This window comes from Rhinatrema bivittatum, chromosome 6 (genome assembly GCF_901001135.1).
Source record: "Rhinatrema bivittatum chromosome 6, aRhiBiv1.1, whole genome shotgun sequence".
NCBI lineage: Eukaryota > Metazoa > Chordata > Amphibia > Gymnophiona > Rhinatrematidae > Rhinatrema > Rhinatrema bivittatum.
In genome coordinates, this window is record NC_042620.1 from 329,877,172 (window position 1) to 329,903,002 (window position 25,831).

General features: G+C 44.3%; 1 protein-coding gene across 6 annotated transcripts in view; it reads left to right on the forward strand.

The window, feature by feature from the left end:
• The window catches only part of LOC115094532 (wiskott-Aldrich syndrome protein family member 3-like), a 49,579-nt gene that overhangs the window by 11,908 nt on the left and 11,840 nt on the right, over window positions 1-25,831 (forward strand). For 3 of the 6 annotated variants that reach the window (XM_029607675.1, XM_029607677.1, XM_029607678.1), the window contains exons 2-9: window positions 2,430-2,583; window positions 3,880-3,992; window positions 4,708-4,842; window positions 18,239-18,392; window positions 20,743-20,860; window positions 21,177-21,352; window positions 22,366-22,626; window positions 25,267-25,655. In XM_029607675.1, coding sequence (XP_029463535.1) covers window positions 2,531-2,583; window positions 3,880-3,992; window positions 4,708-4,842; window positions 18,239-18,392; window positions 20,743-20,860; window positions 21,177-21,352; window positions 22,366-22,626; window positions 25,267-25,655 — 1,399 coding nt within the window. In that variant the 5' untranslated portion in view covers window positions 2,430-2,530. The remainder of the gene's footprint in view (window positions 1-2,429; window positions 2,584-3,879; window positions 3,993-4,707; window positions 4,843-18,238; window positions 18,393-20,742; window positions 20,861-21,176; window positions 21,353-22,365; window positions 22,627-25,266; window positions 25,656-25,831) is intronic. The other 3 variants (XM_029607680.1, XM_029607679.1, XM_029607681.1) reach the window with 3 other exon arrangements.

Genomic DNA, 25,831 nt, shown 5'->3' on the forward strand with positions numbered 1-25,831 from the left:
AAACAGCCAAGGTTCTGATTAGGCCCTGACAGTGAAGAACTAACTGGTTCCTGTTAGCAAGCTAAGTCCTCTGGCATTCTCTTTAGCAAGAGAGAGAGAGAGAGACCAGAGAGGAGACCCAGTCTCTGAAAAGAGACTTCAGGCCAGTCCTGGGTTTTGATTTCAGATTGCTATATTTTGTGATGTTTCTAGTCCTCATTCCATTTGAAATCAGCATTGTAGGTCCCAGATTGTGACTCGTGGCCTGGGCTGGTTTTGTTAGAGATAGACCAGCCTTTACATACTAAGGCAATACTGGAGTACTGAGGCAACACCAGCACACATAATACAAAACCGTCCTTATTAGGGGGTAACAGTACCTTGCAAAAGGAACTGGGTGTCATACCCTTAGCAAGCCAAGATTGCCCAGTGTTTCTGCTGTCCTGTACGATCTATTGATAGGTAATACTCTAGTAATAATAGTCTCTAGCAGAAGCATTCCTGGCTTGTGAATATTCTTGATCTAAGGACCCTCAACTCTTACATAAAAGAAAATTGCATGCAGCCTCTGTATTCTGGGCAGTGAGTGAGAAGCACACATGGCAAGTGGTAACACTTTCTCTGTCATTTATAAATATTTACTCTGATTCACTCTTTCAACATAATGTATGCACTTATTAATTGGGACTATAGTAACGCTGGCAAGCCAATGCAAACAGTTAGTGCAGCTCTGGGATGCCCACTGTTGGGGGGGGGGGGGAAAAGTGTAAGGCCGAAATGTCATACCATCATAAGTAACAAAGCGGTTTTTTAAAAGCATTGGTCTTTCTATATTGCAAACTATAATGCCATTAGTAAGGGGCAGCCTGTTCATTTTTGGGAGGCTAGGAGTTTTTGTGAAATTTTGTCATTACTTTCATCGTGTAACTTCAGCCAGGGTTATTTTTCCCTATATGCAACACCTATTTTTCCCTATATGCAACACTTGTCCACGTTAAATTTCATCTGCCATTTGGATGCTCAGTCTTCTAGTCTTGCAAGGTCCTCCTGTAATGTATCACACTCATATTTTGAACCTCGGTATATAAAAATAAATAAATTACAACCACATCTTTAAACTGGCAGGAGAGAAATATACCCAGCTCAAAATATATAAACTTATCTGGAGACAATAGCCTGAGTTTTGCTTTAAAAATGGTCAGTGGTCTTCATAAAGCATATGGGGACAGATTTGAAGATCTAAACATGTGTGTATCCTGGAGGGAAAAGGAAATATAGAGACATTTGAATAGCTCCAAGGAATAGATGCACAGGAGGTGAGCCTCTTCAATAGAAAGGAGGCTCTGGCACAAAGGGTCACGGGATGAGGGTGAAAGGAGTAATATAAGGAGATATTTCTTTAGAGAGGGTGGTGGATGTATGGACCCAGCTTCCCAGTGGAGATGGTAAAGATAAGGACAGAATCTGAAGAAAGCATGGGACAAGCCCGAGGATCTCTGTGGGAGCGGAGACGATTGTAAAGCTAAGAGAGAGGTGTGGATGGGCCATATGATCTTTATCTATAGTTGTGTTCTGTGTTTCTAGAAACCACAATTCCAAGGTTGTTTTCCAGAGTTAATTTGCTTTGGGGGGGGGGGGGGGGGGGGGAGCATGGGGTGAAGGGGGATAGGGGCTCTCAGCTTCCTGGTCTCATGAATGCGGTCTAAGAGAAAAGAGAGAACAGACTGGTCCCCCTGCACAGCACAGCCTAGCTAAACAAGAGGGATCCGGCATAATCTCCTGCCAAAGGTCTATTTTAGGAATGCAGCTGGAGGCGGGTTGGAAAGGGAGAGAGATTCTGCTTAGTGGAAAGGGCAGTAGGAGAAGTTCTTTGTGCTAGTCACAGAAATAAAGGTCAGCAAACAGAAAAAAAACAATATAAGGTGATACCATTTTCTTGGTCTAATTTAATACATTTCTTGATTAGCTTTTGGGAATTAACATTCCCTTCCTTGGGTTCAAGCAGAAAATGACATCAGTAAATTGAAATGTATTAAGTTATCCCAATAAAGTTATCACCTTTTTATTTATTTATTGTTAAATTTGCCTTTTCTTCTCTGCCTGCAAGTGGACTAACCTGGCATCCATGCTATTCTGTGGCTGAGTTAAAGAAACACTTCTTTATCACTCTGAATCTTTTTCCTCATACTATCTCTTGTTCTCTGCTTGGTCACTTCTGTGCCTCTCTCGGTTTTTATCTGCCTTTTTCCATCTTTCTTTCCTATCGTTACTCTCTCTCTCTCTCTTGCTTTCTCCTTTCGTTCTCTGTGGCTGTATCTTTGACTCTTCCTTTCTTCATCTCTGCTTCTGCCCTGTGTGGTGTGTTTTTTTTTCTCACCATCTCTGTTGATGTCTCTCTCACTGCCTGCCTCTCTCCCTTTCTTTGCCTGTTTGTCCTTCATCTCTTGCAGATGTGAGGAATTGCCAGCAAGATGCCACTCGTAAAGAGGAGCATTGAGCCACGCCACCTGTGCCGTGGGACGGTGCCGGATGTGGTCACCAGTGAGTTGGAATGTGTCACCAACAGTACCCTGGCTGCCATCATCAAACAGCTGGGGAGTCTCAGTAAGTTGCACTGTACTGGTAGTGGTGAAGGGGGGGACGGGACGAGGAGGGGAGGGGAGCAGACCCCATTTGTGTGCTCATGTGTAGAATTGTTGAATCCTAGTGGCAAAGAACAGAATAGAAAGTTCATCCGATATGAATTATCCAGCCTCAGTGCTCAGACTATGTCACTGACTTCAACATGACCTTATCTTCTGGATGTGATGATTGGTTAGAATCATGGCAGGTGAATTTTAGCTTGAATCTTGGCATGTTTCTTTTGAGTCCAGATATGTTATAAATGATTGTCATTTGCCCGGAAATCTTTTTGGTTTTTTGTTTGCTTTTGTTTTTTTTAAATCAGCTGATAGTTAAACATACAGGCCAACATTTTGAGGGAGATTTAGGGCCTTATTCAGAAAGGACCTTCCCATTCTGTGCCTATGGATAAAAAAGCCTTTATTTTCTGAGAGGGAAGGTCATGAAAAGGTATAGGGAGGAGTAAGCTTTAAGATGGGCAGAGGTGCAGTATATTTACACTTTTTGCCATAAGAGGGAGAATTCTAGTATCCATATTATCAGCCAGTCACTTCTAGAAAACAGGCCTCTGTGATCTGGAAAACTTGTGTGCACGATCACCTTGGGATAACTCTTATATCACTGCCTGCAAAGAATGTACTCTAAAGAGGGAGAGTGGGCTATAGTTATAATTTTTAGGCCTGGAATTAGTCCTTCTTCCTATCCCACTTAAATTTATCCTCAGCCTTCTAAATCCTCTCCCTCACTCCATGTAATTCTCCAAGCCTTTAGTCACTAGCTTTCCTCTTTCATATGTCTATAGATATCCAAACTCACACCCCAGATACAGGTACAGATTCATGCATACCCCTACACAGTGGTTTAGAGAGGAAGAGAGAGACACACACATCCACTTAAACCTATCAGCATCCACAAATAGCCCCATACAGACAAATACACAAATCCATTGTGTATTCTCTTTAGAGGCGTCAATCTGGTGCTTTTAGCTGGAAGTATTTTGTGCATTTGCCATGCAGATTGCTTTCGGTTAAGCGTTTTTATCTATATTCAAATCCAGTACCCTGCCGTTTTCACTTTACATGTTGCCTCACCAGAGATTACAACTAAAATTACTCTGTGTCCTCCAATAAGAGTGGTGGCAGACTGCAGGAGCCGCTAGGGCTCTAGGAAACACTGTCACCTGCAGCAAAGCTTTAACCAGTACTGAGAACAGGAGGCAAGAATGACAGAAGAGATAAAGTAGGAGACACAAGCTGTTTTTTTTTTTTACTTGAATAGCTGTAGAGAACAAATCAACTCTGGACCAGCTCTTGTCTTCTCAATGCAATTGAAAAGCAGAACTAATGAAAGCAGTGCAGCTTTTCCAATCATTATAGCAAAATACTCTAGAGGTAGGTTGTTAAAATTGATTCTTCTTCCAGAAAGAGAACTGGATATGTGCAGATAGGTTGTGTGAATTCTGTCTCTATTTTATTGGTAAAAAATTGTACTTGTCACATATTAAGAAAGAAACCAATATTTACTGCTCAACTATAACTACCACTTATTTCTGTAGTGCTACCAGGCATATGCAGCTCTGTACAGATACACATAAGAGAGAGTCCCTGCTTCCTGGAGCTTATAATCTAGTCAAGACACATAGACAAAACAAGCTTCAGGAAATTTGTTTATTAGAGAAAACATGGTTAAAATCAAGGCTATGATTAGGGAGAACTAGGGTTTAAAATTTAAAAGTACCCTTAAAAGGTAGGATTTTAGGTGCTATTTGAATATGGCAAGAGAGGGGAGCATGATACACCAAATCAGGAAAGTTGTTCTAGGTGCAGCAAAGTGGAGCATGCAGAGTAAGGAGTTCATTATGGAGCAGAAGGGCCCAGATAAGAGCAACAGAAGGCATGAGTAGGACATAGATAGAGAGAGGAGCAATAACAAGGATCTGCAAAGCGAATGCACAGTTGGCCAAAATTTCCACAGTATCTGACATGGGCCAACACGTCAGCATCAGATGCTAGGGGCCATGAAACTTCTGAGGAATTTTAGCTTTGCATGTAATGAGTGCACAGGAACAGAGTGCTCTTTGTGACCCCCGTTCCTCCTGCACTTTAGGCAGACATGCTGAAGACATATTTGGAGAATTGTTCAACGAAGCCAACAGCTTCTACCTGAGGATGAATTCCCTGCAGGAGAGGGTGGACCTCCTGGTCATCAAAGTCACCCAGTTGGACTCCACTGTGGAGGAAGGTAATGCAAGAGAATGCTACCTGGAGATGGGAGAACAGGTTTTGTCAAAAGGTCATATTCACTTTGCGGGTTCAAGTTTTGGCAAAACATTTGGCATTTGCGTCTGGTGGAACTTTTCGCGCTGCTGCTTTTCAAGGGAGGTAATGCGGATGGTTCTCTTAGAAAGTTTGCAGAAAGTGTCCATTACAATGTGGCGGGCCTATTCCAAACTGCCTCCTCCAAGGCTGAATGCTTAAATATTTATTTAATTTTAAAATGTATAAACGGCAAATTGCAAGATATGTTCTAAGCAGTATACAATAATACATAAAAAAAAAAAAAATCAGTAACGAAATATGAAAGCATTTGAAACTAGAACGAGTCCTTCCAGGGGAGCTGAAGGTCTTGTGTAGGGGCGGAGAAGCATGCAAGATGTGAGAATAAGATGTACGAAGAGGCAAAGGATTCATATCTTATTGCTCAACATAAAAAAAAAAAAGAGCTTCCCACTATCAGCTATTTATAATTCATTATTTTATTTTCTACTCATGAACAATTTACATCACAGCTTACAGCTCTGAATCTGCTTAGCACTGTACAAATTTTCAGCTGAGTACCTCTGTAAGGTTTGTGTTTATTATGTACAATGGAGAGGGTAATGGATGCATGGGCAGGTCTCCCAAGGGGGGTGCTGGACACACAAATAGTAACAGAATTCAAGAAAGCCTGGAATAAGCACACAGGATCCTTAGCAGGAGAGAAATGAAGGGAAAACCATAGATCAGCTGTGGACAGGAATAAAACTGGACAGACTAGATAGGTCATTTGGTGCTTATCTGCCATCATATTTGTATAAATTAAATATAGTGAACCTGTGCTTCATATCCATAGCATTTAGGTATATAAAGGACTTTTCTGCTTCAGTTGTAGAGTGGTGCCTGAGAGAGAAATTTTAGTAGCTCCCAGGGCTCTCACCTTTTTGGTATCTGCAGTCAATCACTTTGTTGGTTTTCTTCTAAATAACTATTTCCTAGCGTGTAGCCAAATGGACTCAGGACCAATGGGTATTGTGCTCTTCTGCTAGCAGATGGGAGACAGAGTCAGATTTCAAGCTGATGTCACTCTAGATATACCCCTGCAGTAATCTCAGCTGTTCAATATCTCTCCGTCTCCTAGCAGATGCAGATACTATCCCACACTCTAGAATAGTGTTAAGAATTACAGCAAAGAAGAAACAAATTTACCTTAAGGAAGATCGAGCCCCGTTCACCTGCAGTGATACCTAAGGGTCCCTCCCCCAGTCGAGAATTCCTGAGGTTGATCTCCGATATCCCTCAGAGGTGTGCCTTGGTCTGGTAGCCGGTTCTCAGCGTGGACTTAGACCCCCAGTGTGGCTGAAAGGCAGCGCATGCAGAAACGAGCATGACGGTGAAGGTAATTCCCTCTCCCCCCGCAGCTGGAGTCCGTCCGGCTCGCGATCGGTAAGTGCCGAGACCAGGTAAGGAAAAATCTTTAAATTCAGGTCTCTGGTCTTCACAGCTCGGATTGCCATACCGAATCCATCCCGGCGAGGTAAGAAAGGAGCACTGATCGGATGGAGCAGCCTTGGTTAGGCTAGGCCCTGATCCGGTGCAAGGGTCCACACACATGGAGACCCTCGGCAGGTGCCATCTTACGCACGGGGGTCGTTGGTGCCATCTTCCCTTCTCGCCAGCGGTATGCGCAGGGCAGGCCAGGCGGCCGATGCGCCTAACTTGCGCGCGTCCAATACAGACACGCATAGCTGCGTGCACAAACACATAGAAACAATAGCCCTTGTTTCCCAGACTCTGAAAGACGCTGGGTATTCCTGGTACGGACCCTGTGGCGGAACCAAAGAAGAACCCCATCTTGGTGTCCCTTCGTAAGGCCTCATCCTACTTTCCAATGATGGAAGCCATCTAGGAACTGATTGATCTGGAATGGGATGCCCCAGAGGCCAGTTTCAAAGGGGGTCAGGCCTTGGAAGCTCTATACCCTCTAGAACCAGCGACCAAGGAATGCCTGCGTTTCCCGAAAGTGGACGCTATGGTCTGTGCCATCTCAAAGTGAGCAATGATGCCCCTTGAGGGAGGGGCTGCATTGAAGGACACTCAGGACAGACGATTGGAATCCATCCTTAAGCAGGTCTTCTTCGCAACAGCAATGACACTGCAGATTGCTTCCTGCTGCGCACTGGTGGCACGTTCCTACTTGCTCCTCTCGAGAGAGGCAAATAACTTCGGAACATACAACGGTGAGACAATGGAACCTGCAGCAGCCTTCCTCATGGACGCAAGCCCAGACCTGGTACGCACCTCAGCCGGGGCGTTGCCTCGGTAGTGGCAGCCAGAAAACAACTATGGCTACGGAATTGGTCTGTGGATGCGACATCTAAAGCGAATCTCACAAGAATGCCTTTTAAAGGACCTCTCTTGTTCCGAAGCAAATTGGAGAAGTTAGCCAGAAAATGGTGCCTTGGCTATCGGAAGATAGGAGTAAAAGATCTCAGCATTCCTCCCCCCAGAACCAAGGGCAGAGGATCGCAGCGCTTTAGACCCTACAGGAACTTGCACTTCCAAGCACCTTGTCTCTCCGGAAGGTGCCAGCTCTTTCGGAACAGACAGACCAAGAGGGGAACAGGCCGGGGGGCAGGCTCCAGCCGTGCTCCACAATGAGAAATGGCCAACCCATCCATAGGGAGAGGATATAGGGGGTGACTTGCCCTCTTCTACCAAAGATGGGTCGAGATAACGTCGGACAAATGGGTTCTAAACATCATTTGAGAAGGTTACTATCTAGAGTTCCGCAGCATCCCTTGAGACAAATTTATGATGTCACCCTGCCACTCCCATTCCAAGAGAAGGGCAGTAGAAACCACTCTAACAAGACTACTGTATATTATACAGGAACCTCCGGTATATAAATTATATAAATAAATAAAATAAATACTCAGTCTGAAGGCAATAACTCTGGTTCCCACGCCCCAACAAAATATGGGGCGCTATTCCATCCATTTTATCGTTCCCAAGAAGGAAGGATCTTTCCGGCCCATCTTGGACCTCAAGAACATCAACCATTATCTGCAGGTTCTACATTTCCGCATGGAAACTCTCTTTGCTCCGTAATAACGGCAGTACAACTGGGAGACTTTCTAACCTCCTTGGACCTTTCCGAAGCCTACCTTCACATCCCAGTCCATCAGGATCACCAGCGCTTCCAGCACTTTGCGATACCGGGTCACCTTTACCGAGCACTACTCTTCGGCCCTAGCAACTGCCCTCAGAACCTTCACCAAAATCATGGTGAACATGGCGGCAACACTGAGGAAGGAAGGGATCTTGGTACACCCTTACCTGGACGATTGGCTAATCAGGGCAAAGTCTTCAGAAGAGAGCCGGCAAGTGACCAGCAGAGTCAAGAGCCTATTGCAGGAACTCGGTTGGGTCATGAACATGGGCAAGAGCAGTCTGCAGCCCTCTCAATCGCTAGAGTACCTGGGGGCCAGCTTTGACACCAAACACAACAAAGTCTTCCTCCCTCCACGACAACTGATGACCAATGTACGCCCCAAAGTCTGGGACTATCTTCAAGTCCTCTGCCTCATGGCATCAACCCTGGAAGTCGTCCCTTGGGCAAGGGCCCATATGCGACTGCTCCAGTGCTCCTTACTGTCACGATGGAACCCACTGTCCCAGGACTACTCAATTCGCCACCAACTACCAGCAGAGGTACGTTCTCAGCGCCAGTGGTGGCTACAGGAAGACTACCTAAGCAGAGGAGTAAGCCTATCCCCATCGAACTGGATCTTGCTCACCGTGGATGCAAGCCTGCGAGGGTGGGGAGCCCACTGTCAGGAACTGATGGCCCAGGGACAATGGAACAAGGAAGAGGTGGAATGGAACATAAACCGCCTGGAAGCTCGAGCAGTCAGACTAGCGTGCCTGAAATTCAGCCACAGACTCCGAGACAAAGCAATTCGAGTAATGTCGGACAACGCGACAACGGTTGCTTATATCAACCGCCAGGGAGGAACCAAGAGAACCAGCAAGTGTCTCTGGAGATAGACCCTCTCATGGCATGGATGGAGATAAACCTATAAGGGATCTCGGCCTCCCACATCCCTAAATCCCTCTATAGCAGACAAGATATTCCACCAGTGGGGCAGACCGCACATAGACCTCTTTGCGTCGATTCACAATCGCAAAGTAGACAATTTCTACTCTGTACACTGCAGCCACAAGACACCACCACGGGATGCCTTCGCCCACTCATGGTCAATGGGTCTTCTATATGCCTACCCTCCACTTCCACTCATCAGCAAGACTCTTGTGAAGTTATGGCAGGACCAGGGTTTAATGATCCTCATAGCCCCTCACTGGCTGCGTCAGGTTTGGTTTCCCATCCTACGCAACTTCTCAATATGTCATCCAAATCGCCTGGGCGCAGATCCAACCCTGATAATACAGAACAACAGATCGTTGCGTCATCCGAACCTCCACTCTCTGTCTCTGACAGCATGGATGTTGAAAGGTTAATACTACAATCCCTTAACCTTTCCGACCATGTGTCCCAGGTCCTAGTAGCTTCACAAAAGCCTTCTACTAGGAAATCTTATAGTTCCAAATGGAAGAGATTTTCCTTGTGGTGCACCACAAAGGAATTAGATCCCTTTTCCTGTCCCACAACAAGGTTCCTGGACTACCTCTGGCACCTTTCGGAGTCTGGTCTGCAAACTTCATCCGAGTGCATGTCAGCGCCATAGCCGCTTACCATAAAGGCATAGGAGATGCTCTGATATCAACGCAACCCCTTGTTGGGCGCTTTATGAGAGGTTTGCTACAACTGATGCCTCCATTGTGTCCTCTGGTTCCAGCATGGGACCTTAATGTTGTGCTGGCACGGCTCATAAGACCTCTGTTCGAGCCCCTGCACTCCTGCGAGCTGCGACATCTCACTTGGAAAGTGATCTTTCTAGTTGCTATAACATCAACTCACAGAGTCAGTGAGCTACAAGCGCTGGTAACATACCCATGCTATATCAAATGTCTTCAGGATCGTGTGGTACTCCAAAGGTAGTTTCTGATTTCCACTTAAATCAGTCCATAATACTTCCTACCTTTTTTCCAAGGCCTCATTCACAACCAGGTCAGCGGGCTCTGCATTCCTTGGACTGTAAACGTGCTCTTGCCTTTTATTTGGACGCACTGCAACCCATAGGAAGTCCACCCAACTATTTGTCTCCTTCGATAAAACTAAATTGGGAGCTCCGGTGGGACCCTGTCCACCTGGCTCGCGGACTGCATTTCTTTCTGCTACCAACAAGCGGGCCTTCCGCTACAGGAACACGTGAAAGCGCATTCAGTAAGAGCCATGGCAACGTCAGTAGCGCATCTCCGTTCTGTACCTCTTGCTGACATCTGCAGAGCTGTCACATGGAGTTCCCTCCACACCTTTGCAACTCATTATTGTCTCGACAAGGCTGGCAGACAGGATTCCATATCGGCCAGACTGTCCTACATAAGTTATTTCCAGTTTAACTTCCTTCCTGCGACCCACTGTGAAACTCAGGCTGCCCTCCTACCCAAAACCACCCCTGTTGTTGTGCCTGTTGCACATCGTTGGGTGCTTTTGGTACATTTATTCGAGCATCCTGTATTCACCCTGGGAGAATTCGAGCATCCTGTATTCACGGCAGGGGAGAATTCGAGCATCCTGTATTCACGGCAGGGGAGAATTCGAGAATCCTGTATTCACGGCAGGGGAGAATTCGAGCATCCTGTATTCACGGCAGGGGAGAAGAAAAACTGATACTTCACGCATATCCAGCATAGCTCTCTGCTTCAACGGCAGGGGAGAAGAAAAACTGATACTTCACGCATATCCAGCATAGCTCTCTGCTTCAGCGGCAGGGGAGAAGAGGGGAGGATTCGCACTCACAAGGCGGGGAGTAGCTGGCTTGTTGCGGCGGTTGCTACCCCAAACCGGGTAAGCCTGATACTTCACTTTCAATGCATATCCTGCTTCAACGGCAGGGGAGAAGAAAAACTGATACTTCACGCATATCCAGCGTGGCTCTCTGCTTCAACGGCAGGGGAGAAGAAAAACTGATGCTACAGGCGTGTCCAGCGTGGCTCCCTGCTTCAACAGCGGGGGAGAGGAAAGGCGACCAGTGGGGGCTGAACGGCACGGTCTGGGTAGAGCAAGTGGGCATGGGTGTAGCTTGCTTGTTGCGGCGGTTGCTTCCCCTACTGCCCATAACTAGTCAAGCTTGATATTTCACTTGGTTGCAGCTCCATCACTGCTCTCTACATTAATGGTGGGGGTGGAAGGGAAATGGAACCGGGGAGCTGGGAGAAACAGATAAGTATGGGAAGGGGGTGTGGGGCTTGCTGGGCAGACTGGATGGGCCGTTTGGTCTTCTTCTGCCGTCATTTCTATGTTTCTATGTTTCTATGAAAGCGAGTTTCTCACCTGTAACAGGTGTTCTCCCAGGACAGCAGGATGTTAGTTCTTACGAAATCCGCCCACCACCCCGCAGATTTGGGTTCGCTTATGTTTTATTATTTTATTTTTCTCTCATATTTTTTACTACAAACGAGACTGAGGGGGGACCCCTACTGGATGCAGGGATGGTGGCATGCTGGGCATGCTCAGTATGCCAGTCAAAGCTCTAGAAACTTTGACAAGAAGTATTCCGTGATTGGGCTCCATCCTGATGATGTCACCCATATGTGAGGACTAACATCCTGCTGTGCTGGAGAATACCTGTTTCAGGTAAGCAACTCTGCTTTCTTGTCTTGCTATGGGATGCACTGCTCTTCCCCCTGCTCAGGCCAATGCTGCTTCTACTTGTGATGATGGCATGGTTTCTTTTTCCTGCATCCATGGGCACACTGCACAGCATTTGCTCTTCCAGGCCATGGGGACAGGAAGGAGGAGAGACCTTTGCTGCTAGTGCTGCTGCCCCCATCTATCAGCAGTTTTGCTGCGTTCCGTCTGGGTAGTGGAAGAGTGCTGGAGCAGAAGAGAGGGAGAAATGAGCAGCCGAGCCAGCAGGAGACCGGGAAGTGTGGAGAACATATCTGCATGTGCTTGGTAACACACCGGCTGAGAATTGCTGATCTAATAGACAAGGACCTCCACAATCTCCAGATAATACAAAACTTTGCTGTATGATGAATAGATGGATGCAGACTAAATGACACATCACACTTGTCTTACACAAGCTATACTGGCCACCAATATCACTGGTAAACAAAGTTTTTTTGTGTCCTTCAGGCTTTTTGGTGTTCCAAATAGATTTTTTTATACTGGTCACAGATATTATTTTGAAATTTGTACATCACGTAAGGTTTTTGAGAAACGGCCAATTTTGTGTTACAAAAATTGTGAAATTTTAAAAGAATCTCATGTACATCTATTTTCTTGCTGGACAGTATTTTTTATGATTTTTAAAATTCATGTCAATTTTTTTGAAGGCCATAAGCAACATAACATGTAACAGAGACTAACGTTTTTTAAAATACACCAAGAAACTCTGCCTGATCATGCCAGAACTTGCCCGGGCAAGCCCCAGCTCAGCTGCAAGATTCCAACTTATTTCCATGACGACGCAGCAGCAATGAGTAGTCTCCTATGCAACGTCTGTGTGAATGAGCGAATCGTATCGCTAAAACTGTTGAGTTTAGTGGATTTAATTTCATATACGTTATGAAATGTTGCGCCAATGTCGTAATAGTCATGACACATTTTGTTACATCTGTGATGAGTTTACTCTGAAAGCACAGAAAAGGAGTATGACTGCACTCATTAAGAAGGCATATAAGTTATACTTTGGGTACAAAATTGGTGACCAGGATAGAGCATGGGCTCCTCATATATGTTGTGCATCTTGCGCCAGTAGTCTGCGAGCTTGGCTGAAAGTTGTGCGACCATCCATGCCGTTTGCCATTCCAATGATATGGAGGGAACAGAAAGATCATATAACTGACTGTTATTTCTGCATGACGAATGTGTCAGGATACTTATCAAAGAACAGGAAGTTTGAGTACCCTAACCTTGCATTGGCAATGAGACCAGTGCTGCATGATAATGACTAATTTCAGTATTTCACAGCCATCATGAAGATTTGACAGACTTTTCAACCAAGTAGACAGTCTAACTTTTTGCTGTGACATCAATGGATTGTTTTGTGCTCTCGGATGTCGCCACGAACTAAACGAATGACGACTGTTTATTGATTCATCAATCTTACGTTTGAAGGCTGTTTTGCTGCACAACGGCAATATCTACCCATCAATACCTGTCGGACATGCCATTCATATGAAAGTATGAGAACATGCAGCTACTGCTGAACCACATTGAGTACTCGAGGTACAATTGGAATTTGTGTGGTGATCTCAAGGTAGTTGCAGTTCTACTGGGTCTGCAGCTTGGTTACACCAAGTATTGTTGCTTCCTTTGTGAGTGGGACAGTCAAGCAAGAGATTTGCATTACGTCAGAAAAGTCTTGCATCTCCGCAAGAAGTTGGTTCCAGGGCAGAAGAATGTTGCACATGACCCTTTGGCGGATCCAAGTAAGATATTTCTTCCACCTTTACACATCAAACTTGGGCTGAAGAAAAAGTTTGTTAAGGCAATGAACAAGCAAAGTAAAGCCTTTGTTTATTTGCGGCAAATGTTTCCATGCATAAGTGATGCCAAGATAAAAGAAGGTGCTTTCATTGGCCCACAAATCCGAGCTGTGATGAAGGACTTCTTCCCAGACAACCTTGGCGCTGTGAGTGACGAACATGGTGAAAGGTTTCATCAAGACATTGTCAAAATGGAGAAACTGTATCAAGGCAAGTGGAACACCTCCATGCTGGGAGACTATTGTTGGACTCTCATCCGCAAAGCGTTGGACAGTGATTACAAACGAAAATCTGCGGCAAAACATTTTTAGTTTTGTTTTCTGGAGCCAACATTGTCATTATAGCTTATGCCGCTACAGACCCATAACAATGCTTAATGTATATCGCACTTTTCTGGCAAACATAATAAATGCATATTTGGGTTCAGCTTGTTAAAATCTACTTGTTTCACCGAAGGTTGTGGAGGAAACAAAAAGTTTCCAGAAATTTGTTTAGTAGTGTATTATACAGAATGAAATTCTGTATAATATTAACACTGATATTCAAGGCTCTAAGAGGAGATGGACCTATCTTTTTGAGTGAAAGGCTATCCTTATACATGTCCTCCAGACTACTAAGAACCTTGGAGCCTCCATAAAAGAACAGATAGCTACAGTAGATCATTCATGGGAGCAGCATCTGCCTTACGGAACTCCCTCCCAGAAGAGTTTAATCATGAATATTTTAGGTCTCACTTCTAGAAGCAAATAAAAGCCTGCCTCTTCTATTGAGCCTTTAATGCTAAACCTGGAACCCAAATCTAAACTGATTACTGGATTTGTCTGGCATTTGCCGTGAATGCCTTAACGTGCTGCTACAATCCCGAGTTGCTATGGCAGTATTTATTTTTGAGTTAGTCATTAGTATTATTTTGCTGTTAGAGCTGTCATGAATGTTGACCTATGGCGCATCTTGGTTTTTTTTTTTGTTGAGTTGTAATATGTTTGCTGCTATTCAAATTTGTTTACACTTTTATAATGTGAGGCTGCAAATGACTTGTTTGTAAGCTAGTATTTTAATATGATGTCACCCGTGTTGAGTGAATTCTGTATTCCAAAAGACTGGTAATAAATCCAAGTAATAAATATATAAGCAGGCCTTTAATGAGAGAACTTTAGTGGACTTACCTACACTTTGGCAGCAGAGTGCTGTTAGAATAACATCTCTTCTTTTCAACAGCAAATATGGAGAAAGTGACAAAGGCAGGGCCGGCCAGATGTTAATGTGCCCTGAAGGCCACAAGCGAGGAACAGTTGGGTTTGCTAATGCATGAGTGCCTATTAAAGCATCAGTGGGATGACCCAAAATAAGAATGTTATTGTAACTCCATCCAGAAACCATGGATTCCTTTCATCACTATGGGGGTCATTTACTAAGGAATGATATTTTATTGTGTGTGAGGGGGAGGGGGGTTTTCTTGCTGTGATATTTAGCCCCTCCCTGACAAAATATTGTGGTGGTCTCACTGCATGATTTTTTTTTTTATTGTGGGAAAAACATACAACAACAAAAAATTGCGCTGAGAAGAGCCTTATACGTATGATGGCGGCCCACCCTAGCCAGGGCAGTTACCAAAATACACAAATGTCCCAGGGTCTTGGTAAACCCCCACCCAGCCTGCAGCCACCTGGCAAAGTAGCCCTGCAAAAAAAAAAACTTTTTCTAAAGTGTGTGGCAACGTCCCACCCCCTACCCAAATCCCTCTCAGCACACACACACACCCCGCCCCCAATTAAAAGACCCCTCCCCACTGCAAAATGGTGTCAGTTGGGCCCGGAGCCAGGGGACGCTCTGGGTCCCCACTACACAAACAAGGATTTATTTTAAGGTATAGGGAGGATCCAGAATTATTTTGAGGCAAAGGAGGGGGAGGGGGACCTAGCCTAGGCCATCAGGGACTTCTTTTTTTTGGGATGGGGTTTTGGGGGAAATTGGAGGGGTGGTGTCTTGGAGCTAGGGTTTTTTTTAAATACTAATAGGAGGGGTTGGAGTGTAGGGGTGGGGAATCACATGTTTTCTAACCTTCTTTTTTTTTTTTTTTAAACTTTTCTTATTGCATGGCCGCCACAACAGGCAGCCCCAGGGTGGGTGGTGGTGTCTCAAAACCCTCAGGGGATGTTTGTGTATTTTTGGGGGAGGTATTATTTGGTGACCTGTTTCTTTAACAGACCTCCCAAGGACATCTGGATGTTCAATAGCATCCTGTTGTCTCCAGGAACAAATAACTACATCTGCCTGAAATGCGATGAAATAACACGGCTGAATAACATAACAAAACAGCTAATTTCCAAAGGGAGAGGAAATGTTTGAAAAAAAATCACACGATATTGTGCAGTATGGTGTGATAGCATTTAACACATGTTATAGCCATGATATGGCTTAGTAAACGTCATGTATGTATGCTGCCACCGCGTCAGTGGACCGGGAATCCTGTTTCTGCTGGTGGGTACACAGTAAAGCTAATGACGATAAGCAAGTAAAAGGAGAAACAGAGAAGAGGCGTACCGTTTTGATGTGACCAGTTCCCAGATCCATACCATGGATTGTGCGTTCAGATGCAGTCCGCATGATACACAGCAAATGAAAATCACACCACGCAAACATACATCAAAAAGAAATTATACTCTCAAAGTAGGTCGTGCAAAGCATGGGCTCAGAGGCGCAGGAAGTAATTGGAAAATCAAAATTTTCAATTATTTGAAGCGCTTTTGAGTTTCTCAGTTACCGTGTTGAGTTGCAGATGGTTTTGCTTGAGCACGTAATCTCGTCACAGTGCATTTTTCAGCAGTGTGCATGTACATGCTTGTGATTTAAGAGTTACACAATATACTGGGTGCTAAAACTGCACTGAGGTCTGTGCCAGAGACACAGGGCTGATACGGTTTTATTATGTTAGAATGTTGTGAGATGGAGTGTGATTTAGATTTTGAGAAGACTGCTGCGTTTCTCGGCAGGGACTTCTACAGGGTCATCCCTAATAAATGAAAGTACAATCTTTATGCAGTCCACACATATATATTTTTAAAACACAAGGTCATGTTATTTTTTCAGTGGTTCTCCACATTGTCAGCTACCAACTCTGAGGGCTGTTGAGCATTGCATCAGCCTGGGATCCATTTGTGTAATGATTTACAGAATGATAGCTTGTAAGATGGGGCAGCCAGTGCATAGAACGGTTGTTCCTGGGGGAATTCTGCACTACTGCAGAGTGCAGAGTTCCCCTCCACAGCTGCAAGGATTCTGCACAGAATTTGGCAGGCCCTGGCATGCTGAGAAGAGCAGAGGCTGTCCTGTCCCGGCGAAGATGGAACAGGCCTTGGCAATGCCGCAAGTGGAGGCCGTCTTGCTCGCGGCAAAGATGGAGCAGGCCTCAGTGAGAGAGGGAGAGGAGGGGAGAGAGAGAGAGAGTGTGTGAAAGGGATTGTGTATATGTGAAGGTGCTTGTTTGTGAGAGAGGGAGCCTCTGTCTGTGCAGAGAGAGGGACAGAGGGGAGCCTATGTGAGGGGCAGTATTAAGAGAGGGGTGAAACCCGGAGTGGAGATAGAGTGGAAGGGGTTGAGCCTAGAGGGGGAGGAGTTGGGGCCTGAGAGGGCACTGGCCAGGAGAGTAGGGAGAGAGAGTGGAAGAGACACTTACAATGAACTTCTAGGGAAATTCTGCTCAAAATATATAAAACTCTGCATCTTTAAGTAATAACTTTTTTCTGTATTACATGTTAAATGTATTACTTAGACTGTTGTGTATATTGTGTTATTTTGACCAATGTAAAGTATGCTGAATTTTGCAGAATTTTAAGTTTTTGTGTGCAGAATTCCTCCAGGAGTAAACACTTCTGATTGTATAACTGGGAAATGTTCTGTTGAAGGACAGTGTAGGAGAAATATGATTTACCAGACAGAGCTGTCTGTTGGCCTTGTTCTGCATAAAAGACAAATGCCTTGAACCAATTAATGTGCCTCTGGCTTCTATGGGACTGAACCTACTGCCAGGGAATATGTGCCGGCTCCATGTCTTGCTGCTCTGATGAAACCATGTTTTGTGTGCAAGGTGCTGTAAAGTTTGGCACTAAGGAGACCATTCACACGAGAGGTTGGTAGTTAATTTGCTCTTCTGTTGAAATCAGCACAGTGGAGAGGTCTGGCAGGCTGAGATTTCATAGGATCTGCGGTGCTGGTCCCTAAACAACATGGAACTGAAAACAGAATTAATGGTGTGAGAGGCTGAAGTCCTCGGAAATGCGCAGTCCTGGCATTCCTTATTAATATTAAGACATGGAAACAGGTTGGGAAATCTACCTGTGTTTGGGGAGTGCAATTACCAAACAGATTTCTGGAGGTAAGAAGGCATCCTACTTGCATAAATTGGCAGCTTTGAAAGTTGCCCACCAGGCAGTGAAAACTATGCACCGAGTTCCACAGTGCAGTGGGGAGGACAAGTAAATCTCTGTGCATGCTTTTCTAGCAAAAGTTTTACCTGTACAAAAAGCAGGAGCATGTATCTCTGCGTACTTCCAGCCTTCAGAATTTTCATTGGGATGGAGGGTAAAAAAGTACATCTGGATTTTGAGCAATGTGAGCGGTATGAATGGTTCCTCCCACACTGGATGATTACTGAAATGCCCCTGATGACTGCCAGTAATTAGGAAATGTGTTTTATAAATGCTATTAAACATCCAGCTGACTCTGATCCTATTTTTCCATGTTTCCTTTCTGTGGCGATACAGTTTCCCTGCAGGACATTAACATGAGGAAAGCATTCAAAAGTTCAACTATCCAGAACCAGCAAGTGGTGTCCCGGAATTCTATCCCAAATCCTGTGATGGAAATGTACCAGCGCTGTGACAAGCCACCTCCACTTAACATCCTCACCCCTTACAGGTAGGGCATTCAGAGGTAGCAGAGGCATAACTAGTGACCTACAACTGTCACTGGCCTCATTACTCAGGGCTGAAAAGAAATGGCAGATCCATAGGTTGAAACTTACTTAAGCAGATTGCTGTTTCTCAAGGAAATCACTTTATTTAAGGATATGATCAATGTTTTTATAAATATCTTGTGCATGTATTGCAACCTCTTTGTCCAGGACACTTTTATATTAAGAGTAAATTGTTTATCTCCATTAATTACCTTCTGTATCCTGTTAAGTTCTGTTAGAGATAAGGCAAAGACAAAGGATTGGCATGGTTGGCATTTTTTAAGGAATATATTATATATATTTTTTTAAATATAAGCATGTCATGACAGACTAATGACTCCTAACTGCCAGCTGTTTACAGCATAAGATGCAGAGAGACTCTGCAGGGAGCTGTATCCTGCTCTCTCTGCCTCAGTAGTCAGACTAGATTCAAGGAAAACCAATGGATATACTAAAACCATGTGGGACAGATTCTCTGGTGAGAGATCAGTGGGGCCATCTTCAAGTTGGAGCAGGGCTTGGTGTGACAATGAAATGCAAGATGTTCAAAAGCCCTGAGTTCACTAGCAACTTGCCGCACTGAGCTTTTCTAACAGCCAGACCCAGGAATGACCCCAGCAGAGCAACAGCTTCTACTCTGGGAGAACATAAGAAAATGCCATACTGGGGCAGACCAAGGGTCCATCAAGCCCAGTATCCTGTTTCCAACAGAGGCCAAAACCAGGCCACAAGAACTTGGCAAGTACCCAAAAACTAAGAAGATCCCATGCTACTGATGCAATTAATAGCAGTGGCTATTCCCTAAGTAAACTTGATTAATAGCAGGTAATGGATTTCTCTTCCAAGAACTTATCCAAACCTTTTTTAAACCCAGCTACACTAACTGCACTAACCACATCCCCTGGCAACAAATTCCAGAGTTTAATTGTGTGTTTAGTGAAAAAGAATTTTCTCCGATTAGTTTTAAATGTGCCCCATACTAACTTCATGGAGTGCCCCCTAGTCTTTCTATTATCTGAAAGCGTAAATAACCGATTCACATCTACCCGTTCTAGACCTCTCATGATTTTAAACATCTCTATCATATCCTCCCTCAGCCGTCTCTTCTCCAAGCTGAACAGCCCTAACCTCTTTAGCCTTTCCTCATAGGGGAGCTGTTCCATCCCCTTTATCATTTTGGTAGCCCTTCTCTGTACCTTTTCCATCACAACTATATCTTTTTTTGAGATGCGGTGACCAGAATTGTACACAGTATTCAAGGTGCGGTCTCACCATGGAGCGATACAGAGGCATTATGACATTTTCCGTTTTATTCACCATTCCCTTTCTGATGTAGGGAAGAGGTGAGGACTGCATGCCCAACCTGGCTCCTTTTGCTACCTGCCATTGCTACAGGGTTTTCTGTAGGCCTGTGTTGTATGAGAACTGCCAGGCCTGTTGCATTTTCCATATCTAAAAATGGTCCTGGAGATCAGAAATAACAAATGAGGCCTGGCAGCGGAAGAGAACCCAAAAGAGAGAAACAGAGCTCCACTTGTTTTTCGTAGAACTGGGGGTATGCAGATGTGCTTGGGTGCCACCTTCTACTTTCAAAGTATGCATTTCTGTAGAAGGAGGCAATAGCTCTTTTTTCATGTACTCTTATTGTTACTCTAGCCACATCTGTCCAGATGTAATAAAACATCCCACAAATCTCCTCCCATGCCAAAGAACAAAAGCATCTTCCTTTAGCAAATCCTTCCAACATGACCCTAACTGTCTCTCAGAGAGGGCTCTTCCCTGATCCTGTTTACTGAAATGGAGGTGGATATGTAACACTGGAAGGATTTAGATAACTGTCCAGGGGTATGAGGAGGGAGGGTAGTCTTCCAAATACTTTTTCCTGCGCGCTTTATCTGCATGATGCACTTTAACAGAAGTGATTTCAGTTAGGATCAACTGTGCCAGTATCTGTTTAAATCACTGGGGCCTGCAGACTCTATAAAGCTTGATAAAACATGGGAGAATAGGGAGTGTACTGGATATTGGATTAAATCTGGGATCTTGTATTGTTGAAGAAAAAAACTAATTTGGATAAGGAGCAAAATCCCTCAAGTGATCAAGTTTCCACAGCTGGCGGCTGTAATAGATACTTAGCAAAACAGACCAGAAAATCTGGGCAGACCAGATGGGCCAAGTGATCTTTATGTACTGCCGTCTGCTGTGTTACTCTTTCCAAGTAACCGAGCATGTGATTGGTCTGAATTATTAGGAGGCTGCAGAGCTTGGTATTGTAGCCACTTTTCTAAAATACGTTGCGCTGTTTCTTTGCAGGGATGACAGGAAAGATGGCCTCAAATTCTACACAGATCCTTCATATTTCTTCAGTTTATGGAAGGAGAAGATGCTGCAGGCAACTGAAGATAAGAGGAAGGAGAAACGGAGGCAGAAGGTAAAGAATTGCAAGAGAGGAGTAGAGCCAATGCGAGAAGAAATTGTGGCACTGAAGTTAGATCTTCCTGAGCAGAAAAGTGTGTTCAGCAGATGATTGGCATAAAAAGCAGTGTAATTAGATATAGTGATTGGAGACATTCTGATTTCTAACCTCTTCCTCCTCCCACATGAAATCTTTTGCTAGAAATCGCAGGGGCATGTTGTGGTGAATATAAATAATTGTCTTAGAAGGCTTTTGTTGGCTGGTTGTCCTTGTATGTGGTAGTAAAGACATGTATCCCTGGGGGCATCTCACCTGGCTTGTCTGTCTGTAGGAGCAGAGGCTGGTGGAAGATGCAACTCGGGAGGTGAAGAAGGTCAGGAAGGCACGAAACCGGCGGCTGGAATGGAACATGATGGCCTATGATAAGGAATTCAGGCCAGATAACAGGTTCTCACCATCTCCATATCATGGGGCCTCATCCGAGGGATCACTGTCCCCAGACAATAGGCAGGTTTCTGTACAGTCTCATCTGTTTGGTCAGTTTTACTATTAGATTTTGAGTTATTTGCAAGGGTGTATAAGGATGTTAAATGCTAAGTCGACTTTTTTCAGGTAACACAAACGTTAGTAATAGGGCAGGGAACCTTTCTTTGGAACTGACTAATAATTGCAATGTCATTGTAACACTTTATACTGTATTCTGTAAATCGGGAGTAAAAATTACTGTGTAGTGAGTTACCACCAATGAAAACCTTCCACTGCAGTGTGCTTTCCAGTTCAGTCTGGGATGCAACTGTTAGGCCTGCAGCACAGGGGGAGTGTAAATTGTTCAAAATCTGGAAGGGGTGCAGATGAGGTGTGAAAAGCATTCCTTCATATACATTCCAGGCAACACCAGCTTCGGAGCAGGGGTGTGGCCATACTGCTTCTGCAGTAGATATCCGGGGGGGGGGGGGGCTTCAGAAATCTGTGCATCCTCCAGCATGATTTGAGTTCCATGTCTAGTTTTCATGAATTGGGGAAGGCATTCATTTCAGTCTCACTTTGTAAAATTATCACGAGCCAAGCAGAACAGGTCTGGAGTCGAATTTAGGTTTGTGAGCAGAGAGTGAATGCTCAGCAATGAGGATTTGAATTGACACTCTTTTTTTAGCAGATTTTCAGAGTGTTATTAATTGGATTCTATGCATCTTGGTCATATACAGACAACCAAGACATGTGCATAGAACTCAAAACTAAATATACTGGCTGGTGGAAAAAAAATGTCATTGTAAATTTGTGCATTAAGCTTGAAGTATGCCCAAAATGTATATCAGCAAAATAGTTGGCATTAAGTATGCCAGGGTTCTGATTCTCACCTATACAGATTTAAAAACTAACCTGGTTCATTGGTTTGTGAATGAATTAAACATTCATTAAACATTGATTTTTCACTGATCACATGATGCCAGTTCTCCAATTAGATCCTCAGCGAATTATTTTAATTTGATTTGCCGACATTTTGTATTTTTGTGTGATAGGTCTTTTGTGTCAGATGTAGGAGATCACTCCTACCCAGCCAGCCCCAATCACCCTGTCCAGCAGATCGTAGCTCCAGTCCCACATTTATCTTCAGAAAACAAGGAGTTGATACTGGTTACCCAGATGCAGGAGCATGGCTACCGACCCTCCGCTGCAGGAAGTCGGCAGAACAGTCTTAACAGGGTGCAACAGCAACATATCCCACAGCCTCCAGAGGCTATCATGAATGGGCCAAGACCTCAGCTCCTGAAGGAATATGGGTATGGATTTCAGTGTGCTTCAACTACAGCCCTGACACCAGAGGCACTTTTATTCCTATTGCACCTAGAAGTACTTTCCACGTTTAGCATCAGTGCATTTGAAACATTGTCTCAAGGCAAATAAAGGTTAAAAATAAAGAACTGCCCAAAATGGAGGTTGAGGAAAGTTGAACATGTTAGGGGCAATTTTGGATTTAGATTTAATTACCTTTCCAAAATCAAGTTCAGGGTAGTTTCCTACCTTAAGAGGGCTTACAATATAAGGGTCTGATTTGCTAGTCTTTTTTTTCCCCCTTAGGGAATGGGGGGGGGAAAAAGCTTTAGTAAATCAGGCCCTAAGTTTGTACCTTGCTCAAGATCACAAGGAAGGCAGTGGGAGAAGCAATATTTGAGCCCCTGGCTTCCTTGGATCTAAGCCTGCTGCCCTAACCATTAGGCCACTGTATCGTAAGATGCATGTGTACTTTATTGGGTAAATTTGAAACATGCCTACAAAGTACATATGCATGAAAAGTAGCTGTGTATGTTTGCACCTGTGTGTGATCAGCTGATTGAGGGCGATTCAGTATGAGCCCGGTTAAGAATAGCAGTGTGCACATGCTGTTTACATGCCTGGAAATCTCTTGTTTTAACTGAGCTAAAAGTGCACAGTGTAGAAGCCCTCACATGCCGTTAGCTATGGTGAAGGGGAAGGTTTTCTGCCAGGGCAGTTTATAAGGATAAATAAAATTGTTCTCCCCATGGACTGATATCATCTTTTGGACAATTGAGGTATCTATAGTTCCTTAATGTGATACCCCATGGAAATCTTAAAGTTTGTGCCACGTTTTAGACTTTTTTTTGTACCCATCTATTCCTATTGATGAATTCTCAATGAAAACCTATGGCTGTATTTTCTCTTTGAAACTTGCCTACCAAGTAACTATGTGGGCTGCAGCAAATTGCCCCCTCTCCTCCAAACAGAATAGCAGGTTGCACCTGCTTCTTTGATTAAATTCCTTTTAGAGTGCCAAATGAGAAATAAACACAAGAAAATAAACACGCTGGTATTAATTAAACAAAATAAATATGGAAAAACATGAATGTGTTTTTAAAATATTAAATGCAATAAATATAGAGAATCTCAAGTACTTCCAGTAATTGCAAGAACGGTGCTTTTCATTCTGATTCTTAATGCTGAAAATTTAGTAAATCATAACACTGCAGTTGTCTGTGGCAAGATGTTGCAGCAGAATCTAACAAAGATGCTAATTTTTTTACTTTAAGATGTTCTTTGATTTAAAATTTGCTATTAGGCTCTTCCTCAATCTTAATGGGAGAGACTTGGAGCTAAAATGTCAAACAAATGCGATTTCTAGCTGTGCTGGTGAACTAGCAGTTTCAGCACCCTGGACAGATCCTCTAGCCTGTCACTGCTCCGATGCAATGCAAACACTACTGTGTGTAATCCTGCCCTGCCCATGGTTTGGCAAAGCTCCCGATTCAACAAATTAACAAATAAAAAAATCCAGCGTTTTTCAATTTACAAGGGACTGCATTGCTTCCAATTTCTTAGCCTAGTTTTATTGGTAATTATGAACAAATCGGTGCAGATGTTAGTGTTTCTCTGAATGATGAACACAATTTAAGCATTTCCTGGTTATGTCCATAGATGCTATAGATAAGTGCCCGATCATGACACTCACCCTTTTTTTGTAATGAGGTTTATTACCTTGCACTAGGACGATTGCATAGTGTCACGCTAGGGTTTGTGAGGCCTGAGCTGTCCCAAGCTTGTATGTGCCCACGCGTGCTTAGTGAGCTTTTTATTTAGCCTTCACTATTCAAATTTGTAAAAAAATAAAATTTTATTTCTGGCAAAACTGAGAATATTTTTCTGCAGTCATGCTCATATAAGAGACCATTCTTAACCAACTTCCTTGCACCCCATTTTAAAAGAAATACTGCCCAGATAGTCTCTTTTTGGGAAAAATAAAAAACCTAGTGTCATGAGTGTGCAGGTGGTCCTGGGAGAGGGAGGGGGCTGCAAAATAGTATACGTGCTTTTGGAAATTCCACGAATACTTGCTGAATTAGCCGCTGACCTAAAGATCGCTGCCACCCTACCACCACCACCACCATGAATATCTATTTGTAACCTGCTCTGTAGAAACCCTTGCATATGTTTACCAGAGGAGGGCAGCTCGGCCAGGTAAATGATTTTGGAAATTGCCCTCGGAGAGCGCCGTAAAGATCCCCCTCTCCCAGATCTTCCAGTGCCGTGGGTGCTTTGTAACACATGTTTACCCATGTAAAAACGTTTTGATTATCCAGCTGCCCACATTGGTGCACATACTCTGGGTACTTTTTGCCTGCAGCAATAACCGAAGCAAAATATGTGTGTGGTTTAGCTTTGCTTGTTGTCCTGAGTATACAGTGGTTGGTGTTTGCACCTGCTTTTTACCATGCAGGTAAAATTGCACACGCTCTTGTACAGTGCGCATGCTTTTACTGGCATTGAGCTTGGGCAGTTTTTCAAAAAGCCAATTTAATGGTTTGAGGGTTCAGAATTCCTCACCCGCTTTGGCAGGGTGATTGCATGTTCTGTTATTTCAACAATAACATTTCTGTTGAAACAGCTTTTTTTCTCTTCCCTCTCAGCAGCCAGCAGATGTCGATGGTAGAGTATTTTGTGCCACCTGCGCCTCCACCCCCACCCCCAATGATACCGTCTGCTCAGACTGCATTTGACAGCCCCATTTCTGCCCCTCCACCCCTGGCACCGAGCGTGGTGGCCTCCATGGCCCTCTCAGCATATACACCCACCCCACCTCCTCCCCCACCCTGTCCATATTCTGTTTCTCCTCAGACTGGGCCCTTGGGCCCCCCCGTGGCGCCGCCTCCACCTCCACCTGGTCCCCCGACAGTTAGTGCCTCCCCAGCTCACTCCGCCTCTCCCCCGGCTATTACTGTAGAACCACGGAAACCTCAGATCCCACTGATACCAGTGAGTGACGCCCGGAGTGACCTGCTTGCTGCTATTCGAAGGGGTGAGTTTTAGCTTCAATACATGGCAGAGCTTGTACCACTCTACAGTTATGAGGCTTAAGGCTGGAAGCTGAGCAACTTGTCATCTGATATTACAAAATGGGTTCATATCAAAATACTGTAATGCTATCATTTTCTGTCTGTATTATGACAGGCCTTTAAAATATAACATTTTTAA